Genomic DNA, 16,225 nt, shown 5'->3' on the forward strand with positions numbered 1-16,225 from the left:
AACTGCCCACAAAGACACCAGAAAAGTTTACGGTCGGGAACTGTACGGGGAACAAATAGCAGATGGATTCTATCCCAGAGGGTCTCTCTCGTTTAGAGCACACTTGAGTCCTGAGTATGCTTTAACTTTTCTACGCATTACTATATGACGAGGGATATGCATAACGTACTCGCTAATCTCTGAAGATGGAATACATTTTCTACCATCCGACTATGCCGAAAGCAATATCCCAGCATTAAAAAAAGATAAATAGACGGAAAACGACAGCTGAGCTGCTCAAACAGGAATATAAACTATTTTGACGAATATTAGCATCACTAAGCTGATACTACATAAATAACCCCGCAACAATAAAAAAACATGAAGCAGCCACGCGTATATACATGAACACATCAATCATCATTTACACACATATATAAAAGGCAACGAAGAGACAACTCACACACAGATGTAGTAATCAGACGAAGGGTTACTCACACATACACACGCATATATGTAGCTCAATTACCAAGCAGGAGATACAGCAGTTCTAGAAGGCGAAACGTCTAGACTTTAGTAGAAATATGCGAATGACGCAACGGAGAATATAAAAGCAGCGCAAGCAGAGTAGTCATATTAGTAGTTGCGAAGTATAAGTGTTATTGTGAAGTACTCTCAAAGTAGTCTAATAAAGACAATTTTGCATTATTGAATATTCGAGTTATTTATTCAACAGTTTAGCGATTCGAGCGTTAGCAGAAGATTTGGAATAAGCGGAATTTCCCAAAGTTCGTTACAATATATTTGAAGGACCATACGCTACAAGAAAGAGTTTTCTGTATGCTGCTTGTCCTAAATTTAAGCTTCATAAAGTGCTTATACGGCATTAGCCCACACCATCAGCTCAGTAAGGATAAGAACAAAACTCTTCGACTTATTCGAAACTGAAATAGGCTTCCAACTTTTTACCTGATAGTTTTATTGGATTAAATGGCCACACCAATTCAAGCAAAGAAACTCAGTGGCCACGCCTCCTCTTAAGGACTGCGCAAGTCTATTAGAGGTAGCTTTCGCTTAGTCGTCTCTGCCTACATTGGGAATAGAGACAACAACTATCACTACTCTCATAAGACGTGTGCTGCAGTTCCATGTAGGGGATTTTATCATTGGTCGCAGAAATATTTGATAGATGGGCTAGCAAATTCTGACTAAAGGGGAACAGAAAAACTTTCATCGCATTTAAAAATATTGTTTTTGTTAGTGGAAATTGTAATTTAGGAATAAGTACTAGTACATTATTAAAAAAATTTAATGTATTTACGAAGCGTTATGAGTCCAGGCATCTATAAATACTCGTAGGGTACGTTTGTGTGCAAGTGTGTGTGTGGTGGCGCAAAGCTTCAAAAGTCAAAAACGGGAAGCTTAGTTTATATAAAATATGTGATTAAACTCTTTTTTTTTAAAAGGTATTATAAAGGTTTGAGTATATGATCCAAAATGCATACCAATATCACTATTACTCCCCGTGCCGTTGAATGATGACAAATTCTGTGTTGAAGTCCAAGTACGTGACGAGGGTCTAAAGAGAGCGTTAGTTTTTGGAGTATTATACAAATATATATTGATAAAAACTTCAATTCATTTACCTGGAATTGCCGCCATCTGTTAAATTTGGTGACGAGACTGCCACATCGTCAATACCCCGCCGCCCGCCATGTTCTTTGTAATCACGAAAGCAACGTTTGCAACGTGTCGGATAACGGGTCTGGGGATGAAACCCCAAGGGACACAATTGGTCACCTTTTAGCGACGGATACAGATGATGCATTTAAATGCAGAATCGTTGTGAATGCTAAATGGTTCAATATGAAACTGTAAATAAAAATGAACTTAACTATTTTATTTGGTTGGCTAGACATTTATTTTACTAATTATATGTAAAGTTATTACTTATGTCTTATCTTAATATATATTGTAACGAATTTTGGGAAATTTCTGATAGTTATGTACCTTCTGCTAACGTTCGAATTGCTGAACTATCGAATAAATAACCCCAATATTCAGTATTGCAAAATGGTCTTTATTTAGACTAATTTGGGTGTAGTACTTCACAACTAAAATTATACTTCACTAATAGTGTCTTTAAATCAAACTGATTAGTTATTCCTCAGTTTGCGCCACGTTTATACGCTCTGTGGCCTCGTTCGCATATTTCCCCTAAGGTCTACACTTTTCACGAAGATACCTTCTGGAGCAGTTGTATCTCATACTTGATTATTTAGCTATATGCGTGTGTATGTGTGAGTAACAACTTCTGCTCTTAGCTGATGATAACATGATGTGTGATTGTTTCTTTTTCTTGTGTTCATATACATAAGTGTGCCTGCTTACTTTATTGTTGTTGTGCATTTATTTAGTAGCAGCATAGTGATGTATAGAGCTGCTAATATTTGCCACAATATATTTATTGTGTAGGTGTGTTTGTCATTGAAATCCTCCTAAAAACTGGACTGATTTTGATGAAATTTTGTGTGTGTGTAACTAAGAGGATTTCAGGGTGCTTTAGACTCATGATTTGGTTCGTGTTCCTTCTTATCTTGGCTGAAAGTGAAGGAATCGTCGTCCTATTCTAAAAAAGAAGTAATTTAAAGGGTGAATTGCTTGAAATTTGGTACAGAGGCACTTCCTTGACTAGCTTAATATTGGAGGAACCTTTCTTTTCGGGAAGTAAACCAATTAAACCCAGTGCACCTATTCGAAAAACTTGTATGGTAAGATTTCCTTAAAATTTAGTACAGGGGTTTCTCTTCGACAGGCTGAATGTTTCGGAGCCTTTCTTTCCGGCAAGAGGACCAGGGCCTGCACGATTTGTTTGCAATTTGTTTTAAATATATATGGCCAGTCTTTTGAATAGGTTAATCTTAAAAATAAAAACTAATGCAAGATTTGTTGATAACTCTATAAGCCAAGATCGGAAATGGTTTGTAAGTGGATTTTAGTTCCAAATATGAAATCACTTCTGAGATATATGAACCAGCATGGCCTTAGAATGTGTTTTCACGATATGGGTATCAAATTGGATGTGTTAGTGAATGTTTTAGCAAGGGGAAGCGGTTCAAAAGATGATCGAGGTGGGAAGGGAGAATTATACTAAAAGATATAGTTACAAAAAGAGAAAATGGAAAATATAAAAATAGGAGTGTGAATTGGAGAAGGGGTGAAAGCGAAAGGGGAGAGGAAGCAAAAAGAATATAGGGCGTGGGTGAGGAAATAAAGTGATAGTAGGAAATGGAGATAAGAATAGAGGAAGTGAGAGAGGAAAATAGGAAGGATAGGAATATAGAGAAGGGAGATAGAGCGAGGTTGAAGGAGTGGAAAGAAATTGGGAGTAGAAGAGAGATCAATTGAGAACTTGAAAGGGGGCAGATACCAAGGAATGGTTGAGGGAATGGAAATAAATTGGGAGTAGAAGAGATAATAATTGAGAACGTGAAAGGTGGAAGATACCAAGGAAAGGCAGGGATCAAACAAGAAGATAAGGAGGGAGAGGCTAAAGGATAAATTTTTTTTTTTTTTTTGATAATCTAACTATATGTTATATGCCTCTGATTATTGCGAGAATACATCGCGGAAAAAGTCTCAATTATCTATCTATATCTTTCATATGAAAAAGGATCCCATGTTCAAAATAGAACTTTAATTTCATAGTGGTTTATATGAACAAATATATTTAAATCGGGCGGTCTGGTGAGGCAGGTAAACAATACTTACTATAGATATTCCATGAGATGAGAAAATTAGATGAGATAGGTAGAATGAGTGGGAGTGGGAGCGGAACTTGGAGTGGGAGGGGAGTAGTGAGTGGGACTAGGAATGGAAGAGATAGTGGGAAAGGTAGTGTTAGTTGTAGTGGGGATAGATGTGGGAAGAGAGTAAGAGTGGCAGTGGGATATAGAGTGTGAGTGAAACAGGAGTGGGAGTGAGTTTGATAGTTGAAGGGAGCATAATTAAACAAGGGATGGGCAAGAATGAGACCAAAAATAGAAGACAATGGAAAAGAGAGTGAAGAGGGGAAGCGAAGTTCACTTTTTAAACACAAATAAACCCTTTTTCGGGCAGAATAAAGTCTGCTAGGTACTGTATTAAACATATGCTTCGTCGACTTAGAGGGCAAACCTACTAACCGACATAAAAAGAATTCTAAATGGCAGTCAGCAAACTATTTGAATTTTTCATTGAGAGCAAACTGCATCAAGAAGTCATGTTTTGAAAAAATGGTACTTAGCAAATGTGCACTCTAAGCCGACGATTTTTTATTGATCCAAGTCGTTGCCCTGGCGGCCACCGTGGTGTGATGGTAGCGTGCTCCGCCTATCACACCGTATGCCCTGGGTTCAACTCCCGGGCAAAGCAACATCAAAATTTTAGAAATAAGATTTTTCAATTAGAAGAAAATTTTTCTAAGCGGGGTCGCCCCTCGGCAGTGTCTGGCAAGCGCTCCGATTGTATTTCTGCCATGAAAAGCTCTCAGTGAAAACTCATCTGCCTTGCAGATGCCGTTCGGAGTCGGCATAAAACATGTAGGTCCCGTCCGGCCAATTTGTAGGGAAAAATCAAGAGGAGCACGACGCAAATTGGAAGAGAAGCTCGGCCTTAGATCTCTTCGGAGGTTATCGCGCCTTACATTTATTTATTTATTAAGTCGTTGCCCTATTTAAAATATTCTTAAATAAATTATATCGACTAATGAGTGGAATATCACCCGATTCCGGATGCCGTTTCGAAAGCGCCCTATCTCAAAACATTTTTTAAAAACACCTTATCTCAGGATTTGTTTTAAAAACTTCCTATCTTAGTATTGTTGTACGTACTTGAATTTATACTGAGATAGATATTCTTGGGTAAGGCGTTCTCCAAAAACAATTTTGAAATAGAGGGTTTGTTAAAAGATTTCTGAACTATATAGTTACATATTTATTTTTTTATTTATTAGTCTACAAATTTAACCATTAATCAGATTAAAAATAGAGTACGGATTACAGAAACTGAACAAAATTATATTATAAAATATGTATATCGTGATATAATGAGTATATGTACATACAACGCAGAAAGAGAGCAAGCAGTAACAACAAAAACTCAATATAATTCTTACATCCAAGGAGGTAGGAGTGGGAGTAGCGGGCGCAATAGTGGCAGGCAGAGAATCATCAGCATCAGTTAGCATAATGCTACGTTTCCACCAAACCCAAACTCCGTGTTTGTCAACTCTTTTATGCCAAATATCTCTTGGCAGAAATGTAACTTTTGATTTTTGCTTTCGCGTTATTGATACCGAAGTTAAAACGTGTTTTTCGATAGCTTACGCGATATTTTTAGACATGGTTTAACAGTCTTACGAAACTGGCAAACACGGAGTTTGGGTTTGGTGGAAACGTAGTATAAGATCGTGCACAACGTGAAACGTCAATTATTTAAACTCCAACATCGAACAATTTTAAAGAATAATTACATATGTACATATGTACTTAGTCATGCAATATATACATGTATGTAAGTACGTACATATACTTTTTTATTGTTGATAATAGATTTTTATACGAGGTATTGTTAGCTGCTTTAGTGCATAATAGCACATAATCTTAATTTTTTTTTTTTTTGTTGTTTGTTTTCTTTTGAACACATCAAACATAAATAATCAATTATGGATGCCTTAAAAATAAGGAGATTTAATCTAGTTTTTACTTGTATAAAAAACATTGAAAATTTTGACGGAAATGATTCCAATCAGTTACCAGATTTCATTCAACAAGTCAACGATATTATGGCTTCTGTTTTAGAATTCGAGGCTAACAATGTAAAAATACTTTTTGGTTACATAAAGAACAAATGCATAGGCAAGACTAGGGAAGCAATCCATAGACATCCTAATGTAAACACTTGGGAGATTTTAAAAGATATACTCATAAAGAATTTTGGGGAAAAGGAAAACAGTAATGACTTAATGGACAACTTAAAAACGTGTAGTTTGCAAGATACCATGGAAAGTTATTACTATCAGTTAAATAAACTAGCTAACAAAATTCACAACAGGTATTTAACTCATGGTGAAAATACTTATTCAACGGAAGAAATAAATAGAATTGCACTTAACACGTTTAGAGACCACTTACCAGAACATACCCGTACAATGATTTTTTCAAGAAACCCTCAAAAGTTAGAAGATGCTTTTAAAATTATATTAGATGCAAGACATCAAAATTATACGCAATTTGGACCTGCTAAACAAGACTATTTGCATACAAAACCAAGAATTAATTTTAGTAATGATAACCAAAAATTATAAATATCCGGTTACAAATTATCAATTTGATACAAACAACTTCAACTACGACACACAAACTGTCAACCACAATATCGACAAACCTACATCGCCGCATTATAATGCCGGAAATGCTCATTTTGCTCCACCCCCACCTCCACAAGTTTTAAACAGTCTTAGAAATAATAACCAACAATATTATAACACTCAATATGGTAATAATTTTGGTAGTTCAACAAACCAAACTCGTAGAACAAATGTTTCAGGAGCGACAATTAGAAGTCAACAACTATTAAACAGCAGGGCTTATCATCCCGAAATTAGGCAATATATTCCGGCCACAAATACCCAACAAGTTGAGCCAATGGAAATAGGAAATTCTAGTGTAAATTTTCCCATTTCCGGCGAACACAACTACCCTACGTAGTGATAAGAACCCCTTTAAAAAAACTAAAATTCATAATTGATATTGGAGCTGAGTTTAGCTTAATTAACCCTGGGATTTGTCACCCTGATTTTAAGCAGGATGTATATGTAACTGCACGGGCTCTTGGAATGCAAACTTTAATCAAAAAGCTTTGCAAGTTTCCTTTGTTTAAAGAATTTAATTTGAAAAATTATTTTTGCGAATTTGTAGAATGTAAGTTTAATGAAAAATTTGACGGAATAATAGAAAATAATATTTTAAGGGATTTAAACTCTGTTATAGACCTTCCTAATAGACAATTTATTACAAAAAATGCGGTTATAACTATATATTATTCCGAAGAAGAGGAATAGTATGATGAGAAAGCATACAAGCCAAATTACTGTTGAAATATTCAACTGTGAAATCGAAAAGCATAATATAGCCTCGACAATAAAAACAAATCATTTGCAAGCATACGAAAAAGAAAAGTTGTTGAAAATTATTAACAGGTATAAGAACGTTTTCTATAAAAAAGATGATAATCTAACTTTTACCAATGAAATCAAATATAGAATTATAACCAAAAATGATCTGCCGATATATTCTAAGATATACAGATATCCAGAGGTGCATAAAGCAGAAGTAAATAAACAAATAGAAAATATGTTGAAACAAGGCAACATTAGACATTCAAACAGTCCATATAATAGCCCCATATGGGTCGTTCCCAAAAAGTTAGACAGTTCTTTAACACAAAGTTGGCGAATAGTTATAGACTACCGTAAGCTTAATGAAATAACTATTGAAGATCGATTTCCTATACCAAATATAGAGGATATACTTGACAAATTAGGAAAATGTCAGTATTTTACGACACTGGCCTTGGCCAAGGGGTTCCACCAAGTCGAAATGCATTCAGGCGATATTTCGAAAACAGCCTTTTCAACGGCTAATGGTCATTATGAGTTCCTTCGTATGCCATTTGGACTCCGAAATGCTCCAGCGACATATTTCAAATGATGATTAACAATGTATTGAAGGAATACATTGGCTCAATCTGCCTAGTATATTTAGACGATGTGCTTATTTTCTCTACAAGCACCAAAGAACATTTCGAAGCCATAGGAAAAATTCTTAGAAGATTAAGCGAAGCCAACCTTAAAGTACAAGTAGATAAATGTACTTTTCTTGCAAAAGAAACAGAGTTTCTGGGCCATGTTATTATTTCGGATGGTATTAGACCGAACCCAGAAAATGTAAAACAATAGACAAAATTTAATTGCCCCAAACTCAAAAGGAAATTAAGTCGTTTTTAGGAATTACAGGATTTTATAGGCGGTTTATCAAGGATTACTCCAAAATAGCTCACCACATGGTAAGATACTTAAAAAAAGGAGCAAAGGTGAATATAAATGATAAAGATTATCAAGAAGCGTTCAAAAAGCTGAAGGTATAAATAAAAAAAGACCCAATTCTTGTCCATCCCGACTTCAACAAAACGTTTGTACTTGTCACTGATGCAAGCAATTTTGCATTAGGTGTAGTTCTTATGCAAGGCAACAAAGTAGTTTCCCTTGCAAGTCGTTCGCTGAATGGGCACGAAAAGAACTATAGTACTATGGAAAAGGAGTTACTCGCAATTGTGTGGGCTACAAAATATTTCCGACCATATCTGTTTGGACGTAGATTTACTATAAAAACAGACCATCGTCCATTGGTGTGGCTAACCAATTTAAAAGAGCCCAACGCCAAGTTACAAAGATGAAAAATAAAACTGAATGAGTTCGATTTTGATGTCCAATACATAAAGGGCAAGGAAAACGTGGTTGCTGATGGTTTAAGTAGGCTCAACTACGAACCTTCTGAAAATGAAGTGGTGATAAATCTTCATGAACTGTTTGACGAAGATGTTAACACAGTACATAGCGCGGAAAGTGATAGCACTGATTATATTAAGATAACAGAAAAACCATTAAATGTTTTCATATACCAAATGGTCATTAAAAACGCAAATTTTAATTCATGTAAAACTATTATAATGTTTAAAAAGAAAATTCGATATTATTTACAAATTGCTGATAATACCAATCTTTTAAATTTTATGAAGGAAAAGCTTCCTACGAAAGGGCTTTTAGCAATTTTTTGCCCAAATATTGAATTATTTACGGAATTTCAATCTTACTACATTCACTATTTTGCAAAAAATAACAATCTAAAATTACTAAAGTCATCTACTTTTCTAGAAGATGTAGTTAATAGACAACAACTTTTAGAAATAACAGAAAACACACATTTAAAAAATAACCATAGAGGCATTGTCGAAGTTTGTGAAGAAATTCAGAAAGATTACTTTATCCACACTTACAAAAAGAAATAAAAAATTTTATCAACAATTGCGAAATTTGTAAGCTAGCAAAATATGACCGAAACCCTGTAAAACATAATTTGAATATTAGTCCTACAGCAAAACATCATAACGGTATTATACATGTAGATATATGGTACCCTCAGCGTGGAAAAGTGTATTTAACAACGATAGATAAAATAACGAAATATGCCACCGCTCATTTTCTGGAAGATATAACTTGGGTGTCAATACTCAAGGCACTCAAACAAGGAATTCAGTACTTAGGCAAGCCAAAGCATATAGTTTCGGACAACGAGCTAGACACGGCTGCTATTAGGGAGTTTTTGAAAGATAATCAAATAGATTTTTATACGACTACTACATATCATAAAACTGGTAACGCTGATGTGAAAAGACTCCATGGTACGTTAAACGAACACATACGGTTATTTAACACGGATCCAAACAACAAAGACGAACTGCAAGACCAAGTTTTAAAAGCGATAGTATCATATAACAATACAATACATTCAACAACTAGGCACCGTCCTATAGATCTACTAAATAATCTAGTTTCACTAGAAGATATAAGTAAGCTTTCACAAAAGTTACACGAAAAAAAATCTGAAAAAAATTTGATAAACACAAAAGCGAATAGAATTTCTGATGATAATTTTACCAATGATATTGTGGACAATAATAGAGTAAGTCGAAACCTAAATACAAAAAAATTACAAATTTTAGTAGAGAAGGCAACTATTTAATATCTAATGATAAAAAGTTTAAAAAAATATATGAAAGTAAGGTGAAATGAAAAAACAAATTTGATACTTCTAAAAAAGAAAAAAATGTAAAAAATATACATATCTAGTAGAGACTCCTGGATCTGGTGGTGGAGGAGTGATATAATGAGTATATGCACATACATAAGCAGCATGTGTACATAAGTACACTTATATATAATTATACATATATTTAAGTTTATATAAGAGAAGAAATAAGAACAGAGCGAATGAACTTAGAGAGCAATCATTTAACTTTCCATTTAGTTTTAGTTACGGTTATTTATTATTAAGAGAGCGTAGTTTAAGTTTTAAGTATAACTTGTGTAACGAATGATTTGAAATAAAGCTTTAGTTTTGGAGAATACATCGAAGACGCGTGTTTGATTCCCAAATCTGACTATATACATTATTAAATCAGTTGTCTGGATGGACCGTGATGCCGAGAAACGGGAATTGATTATTAGTGCTGTCGGAATGGACGTGATTTCGAGCAGCTGATGTATATTTGACACATAACAAGTAGAGCTGCGATGTGTGGGAGGTTGGAAAGGACGTGATTCCAAGCCACCCGCCCAAAGTTACTGGATCTCATGATAAGAGTGATAGGTTGGAAAGGACGTGATTCCAAGCCACCCACCCAAATCGTTGCGTATTTAATGTAGTCAGCAGATATTTTTTTATTACGTAGAGTGAGTCACATGTAGCAATGTTTTTGCAGTGCTTATTGAAGTCAGTGCACAGACAACGAAGAGGTTCGTGCATTTCAAAATTCGGTCTGCATGTGCTTATATGAAGCGGTTGAAAATGTCTTAAATACAATTTCACCGAGCAGAAAAGGGCTATTTACCATCACTCTAATAACTTTTACTACAAATAACACACCTACCATCTCCCTACGACCCCGTAACGTAGGGAGCTGAATAAGTTTTAAACGGCAGGAGTAGGGAGGCAGAATCCTTGAGGGGTCCCATCGTAAGTCCCTTAGCGCAAAAATCAGGAATTGCTTTTGAACCGACTCTAATTTGTCGCAGTGCGTCTGGTAACGAGGGCTCCTGATTATCGAAGCGTATTCTAATATTGGCCGCACCAAAGATATAAAAAGAGTTTTAGTAATATATAGTAGATGGATGTATGGTAAACCTAAATTTGAAAATGTGTATGTATGTACGAGTATGTATACGAATGCCATGGCGTATGAGTAACATTGTCTTTGATTCTGTTTACAATGCATCTCACCAAAGGGCGGGAAAAGACTCATCCCAAAAATTATAAGAAACAAGTAAGGAAAGCTTTTTTTTATTTTTAAGTAAGGAAGGCTAAGTTCGGGTGTAACCGAACATTACATACTCAGTTGAGAGCTATGGAGACAAAATAAGGGAAAATCACCATGTTGTAAAATGAACCTAGGGTAACCCTGGAATGTGTTTGTATGACATGTGTGTCAAATGGAAGGTATTAAAGAGTATTTTAAGAGGCAGTGGGCCATAGTTCTATAGGTGGACACCATTTAGGGATATCGCCATAAAAGTGGACCAGGGGTGACTCTAGAATTTGTTTGTACGATATGGGTATCAAACGAAAGGTGTTAATGAGTATTTTAAAAGGTAGTGGGCCTTAGTTCTATGGGTTGACGCCTTTTCCAGATATCGCCATAAAGGTGGACCAGGGGTGACTCTAGAATTTGTTTGTACGATATGGGTATCAAATGAAAGGTGTTAATGAGTATTTTAAAAGGGAGTGGGCCTTAGTTCTATAGGTGGATGCCTTTTCGAGATATCGCCATAAAGGTGGACCAGGGGTAACTCTAGAATTTGTTTGTACTATATGGATATCAAAGAAAAGGTGTTAATGAGTATTTTAAAAGGGAGTGGGCCTTAGTTCTATAGGTGGACGCCTTTTCGGGATACTGTTATATAGGTGGACCAGGATTGACTCTAGAATGCGTTTGTACATTATGGGTATCAAACGAAAGGTGTTGATAGGTATTTTAAAAGGGAGTGGGCCTTAGTTCTATGGGTGGACGCCTTTTCGGGATATTGCCATAAACGTGGACCTGGGGTGACTCTAGAATGTGTTTGTACAATATGGGTATCAAATGACAGGTGGTAATGAGTGTTTTAAAATGGCGCGGGCCTTAGTTCTATAGGTGGACGCCTTTTCGAAATATCGCCATAAAGGTGGACCAGGGGTAACTCTAGAATTTATTTGTACGATATGGGTATCAAATGAAAGGTGTTAATGAGTATTTTTTTTCTTTTCCTTTATTAAAAACTTTGATATACAATATATATACATACATCAATTTTCAGAGGGCGTGGGCCTTAGTTCTATAGGTGGATGCCTTTTCGAGATATCGCCACAAAGGTGGACCAGGGGTGACTCTAGAATTTGTTTGTACGATATGGGTATCAAATGATGAAAGGTGTTAATGAGTATTTTAAAAGGGAGTGGGCCTTAGTTCTATAGGTGGACGCCTTTTCGAGATATCGCCATAAAGGTGGACCAGGGGTGACTCTAGAATTTTTTTGTACGATATGGGTATCAAATGAAAGGTGTTAATGATTACTTTAAAAGGAAGTGGGCCTTAGTTCTATAAGTGGACGCCTTTTCGAGATATCGCCATAAACGTGGACCAGGGGTGACTCTAGAATTTTTTTGTACGATATGGGTATCAAATGAAAGGTGTTAATGATTACTTTAAAAGGAAGTGGGCCTTAGTTCTATAAGTGGACGCCTTTTCGAGATATCGCCATAAACGTGGACCAGGGGTGACTCTAGAATGCGTTTGTACAATATGGGTATCAAACGAAAGGTGTTAATGAGTATTTTAGAACGGAGTGTGCCTTAGTTCTATGGGTGGACGCCTTTTCGAGATATCGCCATAAAGGTGGACCAGGAGTGACTCTAGAATTTGAATGCATGATATGGGTATCAAATGAAAGGTGTTAATGAGTATTTTCAAAGGGAGTGGGCCTTAGTTCTATAGGTGGACGCCTTTTCGAGATATCGCCATAAAGGTGGACCAGGGGTGACTCTAGAATTTGTTTGTACGATATGGGTGTCAAACGAAAGGTGTTAATGAGTATTTTTTTTCTTTTCCTTTATTAAAAACTTTGATATACAATATATATACATACATCAATTTTCAGAGGGCGTGGGCCTTAGTTCTATAGGTGGATGCCTTTTCGAGATATCGCCACAAAGGTGGACCAGGGGTGACTCTAGAATTTGTTTGTACGATATGGGTATCAAATGATGAAAGGTGTTAATGAGTATTTTAAAAGGGAGTGGGCCTTAGTTCTATAGGTGGGCGCCTTTTCGAGATATCGCCATAAAGGTGGACCAGGGGTGACTCTAGAATTTTTTTGTACGATATGGGTATCAAATGAAAGGTGTTAATGATTACTTTAAAAGGAAGTGGGCCTTAGTTCTATAAGTGGACGCCTTTTCGAGATATCGCCATAAACGTGGACCAGGGGTGACTCTAGAATGCGTTTGTACAATATGGGTATCAAACGAAAGGCGTTAATGAGTATTTTAGAACGGAGTGTGCCTTAGTTCTATGGGTGGACGCCTTTTCGAGATATCGCCATAAAGGTGGACCAGGAGTGACTCTAGAATTTGAATGCATGATATGGGTATCAAATGAAAGGTGTTAATGAGTATTTTAAAAGGGAGTGGGCCTTAGTTCTATAGGTGGACGCCTTTTCGAGATATCGCCATAAAGGTGGACCAGGGGTGACTCTAGAATTTGTTTGTACGATATGGATGTCAAACGAAAGATGATAATGAGTATTTTAAAAGGGAGTGGGCCTTAGTTCTATAGGTGGACGCCTTTTCGCGATATCGCCATAAAGGTGGACCAGGGGTGACTCTGTAATGTGTTTGTACGATATGGGTATCAAATTAAAGGTATTAGTGAGGGTTTTAAGAGAGAGTGGTGGTGCTTTTGATTTCGCCCTGCAGAACTTTTTCCTATTCTTCTACTTAATATGGTAGGTGTCACACCCATTTTACAAAGTTTTATTCTAAAGTTATATTTTGCGTCAATAGACCAATCCAATTACCATGTTTCATCCCTTTTTTCGTATTTGGTACTAATTATGGCATTTTTTTCATTTTTCGTAATTTTCGATATCGAAAAAGTATGCGTGGTCATAGTCGGATTTCGGCCACTTTTTACACCAATACAAAGTGAGTTCGATTTTTCCTCAAGTTATCGTATTAAAGGCCGAGCGGAAGGACAGACGGTCGACTGTGTATAAAAACTGGGCGTGGCTTCAACCGATTTCGCCCTTTTTCACAGAAAACAGTTATTGTCTTAGAATCTAAGCCTCTACCAAATTTCACAAGGATTGGTAAATTTTTGTTCGACTTATGGCATTAAAAGTATTCTAGACAAATTAAATTAAAAAGGGCGGAGCCACGCCCATTTTGAAATTTTCTTTTATTTTTGTATTTTATTGCACCATATCATGGTTGAATGTTGACATACTTTACTTATATACTGTAAAGATATTAACTTGTCTTTTAAAATTTGACTTTAAAAAAATTTTTTTTTAAAAAGTGGGCGTGGTCGTTCTCCGATTTTGCTAATTTTTATTAAGCATACATATAGTAATAAGAGTAACGTTCCTTCCATATTTCATCATGATATCTTCAAAGACTGCCAAATTACAGCTTGCAAAACTTCTAAATTACATTCTTTTAAAAGTGGGCAGTGCCACGCCCATTGTCCAAAATTTTACTAACTTTCTATTCTGCGTCAAAAGTTCAACTCACCTACCAAGTTTCATCGTTTTATCCGTAGTTGGTAATGAATTATCGCACTTTTTCGATTTTTCGAAATTTTCGATATCGAAAAGTGGGCGTGGTCCGATATCGTTCATTTTAAATAGCGATCTGAGATGAGTGCCCAGGAACCTACATACCAAATTTCATCAAGATACCTCAAAATTTACTCAAGTTATCGTGTTAACGGACGAACGGACGGACGGACGGACATGGCTCAATCGAATTTTTTTTCGATACTGATGATTTTGATATATGGAAGTCTATATCTATCTCGATTCCTTTATACCTGTACAACCAACCGTTATCCAATCAAAATTAATATACTCTGTGAGCTCTGCTCAACTTAGTATAAAAATGAAACGCCTACGTAATAAAACTTAATACCAAATAAATCCGCGTTTCGATGGATTTATTAACTTCTATTGGAACGTTTCAAAAAGTTATATTTAAAAGCCTTTTTTTGGACTTACTTCTAAAAAACATCTGTTTTTCACCTGCCTTTCGAAAACATGTAGGCCCACCCCTCCAATTTGCAGGAAAAATGTATAGGAGCACGATTCGAATCGGAACAGAAGCTCGGCCCAAATCTTCTCGAAGATTTTGTTTTATTGCCACTCTGACTTCATTATTGTCGGGTGGGTGGGTGGCGAAACATTAATTGCATCGTCATCGATAGCGGGCTCTTCTTTATTATTTTCCCCGGGTCTTTCATCGTTGTCTCCATTTTGAACAACAGAACCCAGCAGGTTTGGGGGCTTAGAATATGCCCCCATATGCTTGTCGTTAGAAGCGACTAAAATACCTAAATGATTCAATGGGTTCTGTAGCGCAACCCTTTCAAGGAAGGGTGTTGCCTGTACAATTTATAGCTTCTCCAACCCGATTGTTAACCTCACCTACCGGTGGAGAATCCTTTTTCTTTAGTAGCCGAAGCACTTACGAACCCAAGTTCCTCATGTAACTAGGGGGTGTAAGGGCGGTATGACCTAGAAGGTTCCATGTGTTCGTTTTATACTTATACTTTAAAGGTGCTTGCTATCGGAACGTATCGGATCTGTATCCAGCAAAGGACCACCAACATCGATAACACTCCTCAAAACCTTCGGGGAGTGTTCTTATTGCTACAACAAAAACAACAGAAGGACAGAAAAGAGTTCCCTCATTTAAGTACTCTCTGGACATCGGCTTCTAGGTCGCCGCTTTCGTTCTTACAGAAGTGTGCTCCGCGCTTGAAATCTTCCATCTGTCGCCGAACTGTTTGGTAAAATTTGCGCATGTTATTTCTGGTGGCTAGCAGCTTAAGCTGCTCTCACTTATGTCTTTCTGCATCTATTTTTTTCGTTCAGAAAATGCGTCCGCTCCACTTTTTAACTCACGGTATCGTTCAAACACCCTTCTTGTTGCGTGCAATCTTAACGTTGTCTTGTAGGAAATGTCCTTTCTTTCGGTTGCAGCGCATCGTCTCGATTGTTTTCCCGTGGGCGCCAGTAACAAATTTTTTCCTCGACGACGGTACGAAGTGCCCTAGAGATATGATGCCACTGCTTGTCCGCTCAAAGAACAGGTATGGAAGGCAAGTTACGAAATCA

At 36.5% G+C, this 16,225-nt stretch overlaps 1 protein-coding gene across 3 annotated transcripts in view; it reads right to left on the reverse strand.

The window, feature by feature from the left end:
- Positions 1 to 16,225, reverse strand: part of LOC137239747 (myosin heavy chain, cardiac muscle isoform) — a 51,356-nt gene that overhangs the window by 26,195 nt on the left and 8,936 nt on the right. For all 3 annotated transcript variants that reach the window (XM_067765368.1, XM_067765370.1, XM_067765369.1), the window contains exons 2-3: positions 1,626 to 1,851; positions 1,485 to 1,558 (exon numbers count right to left, since the gene is read on the reverse strand). In XM_067765368.1, coding sequence (XP_067621469.1) covers positions 1,485 to 1,558; positions 1,626 to 1,807 — 256 coding nt within the window. In that variant the 5' untranslated portion in view covers positions 1,808 to 1,851. The remainder of the gene's footprint in view (positions 1 to 1,484; positions 1,559 to 1,625; positions 1,852 to 16,225) is intronic.

Source organism: Eurosta solidaginis, chromosome 2, assembly GCF_040869045.1.
Source record: "Eurosta solidaginis isolate ZX-2024a chromosome 2, ASM4086904v1, whole genome shotgun sequence".
Classification (NCBI taxonomy): Eukaryota; Metazoa; Arthropoda; class Insecta; order Diptera; family Tephritidae; genus Eurosta; species Eurosta solidaginis.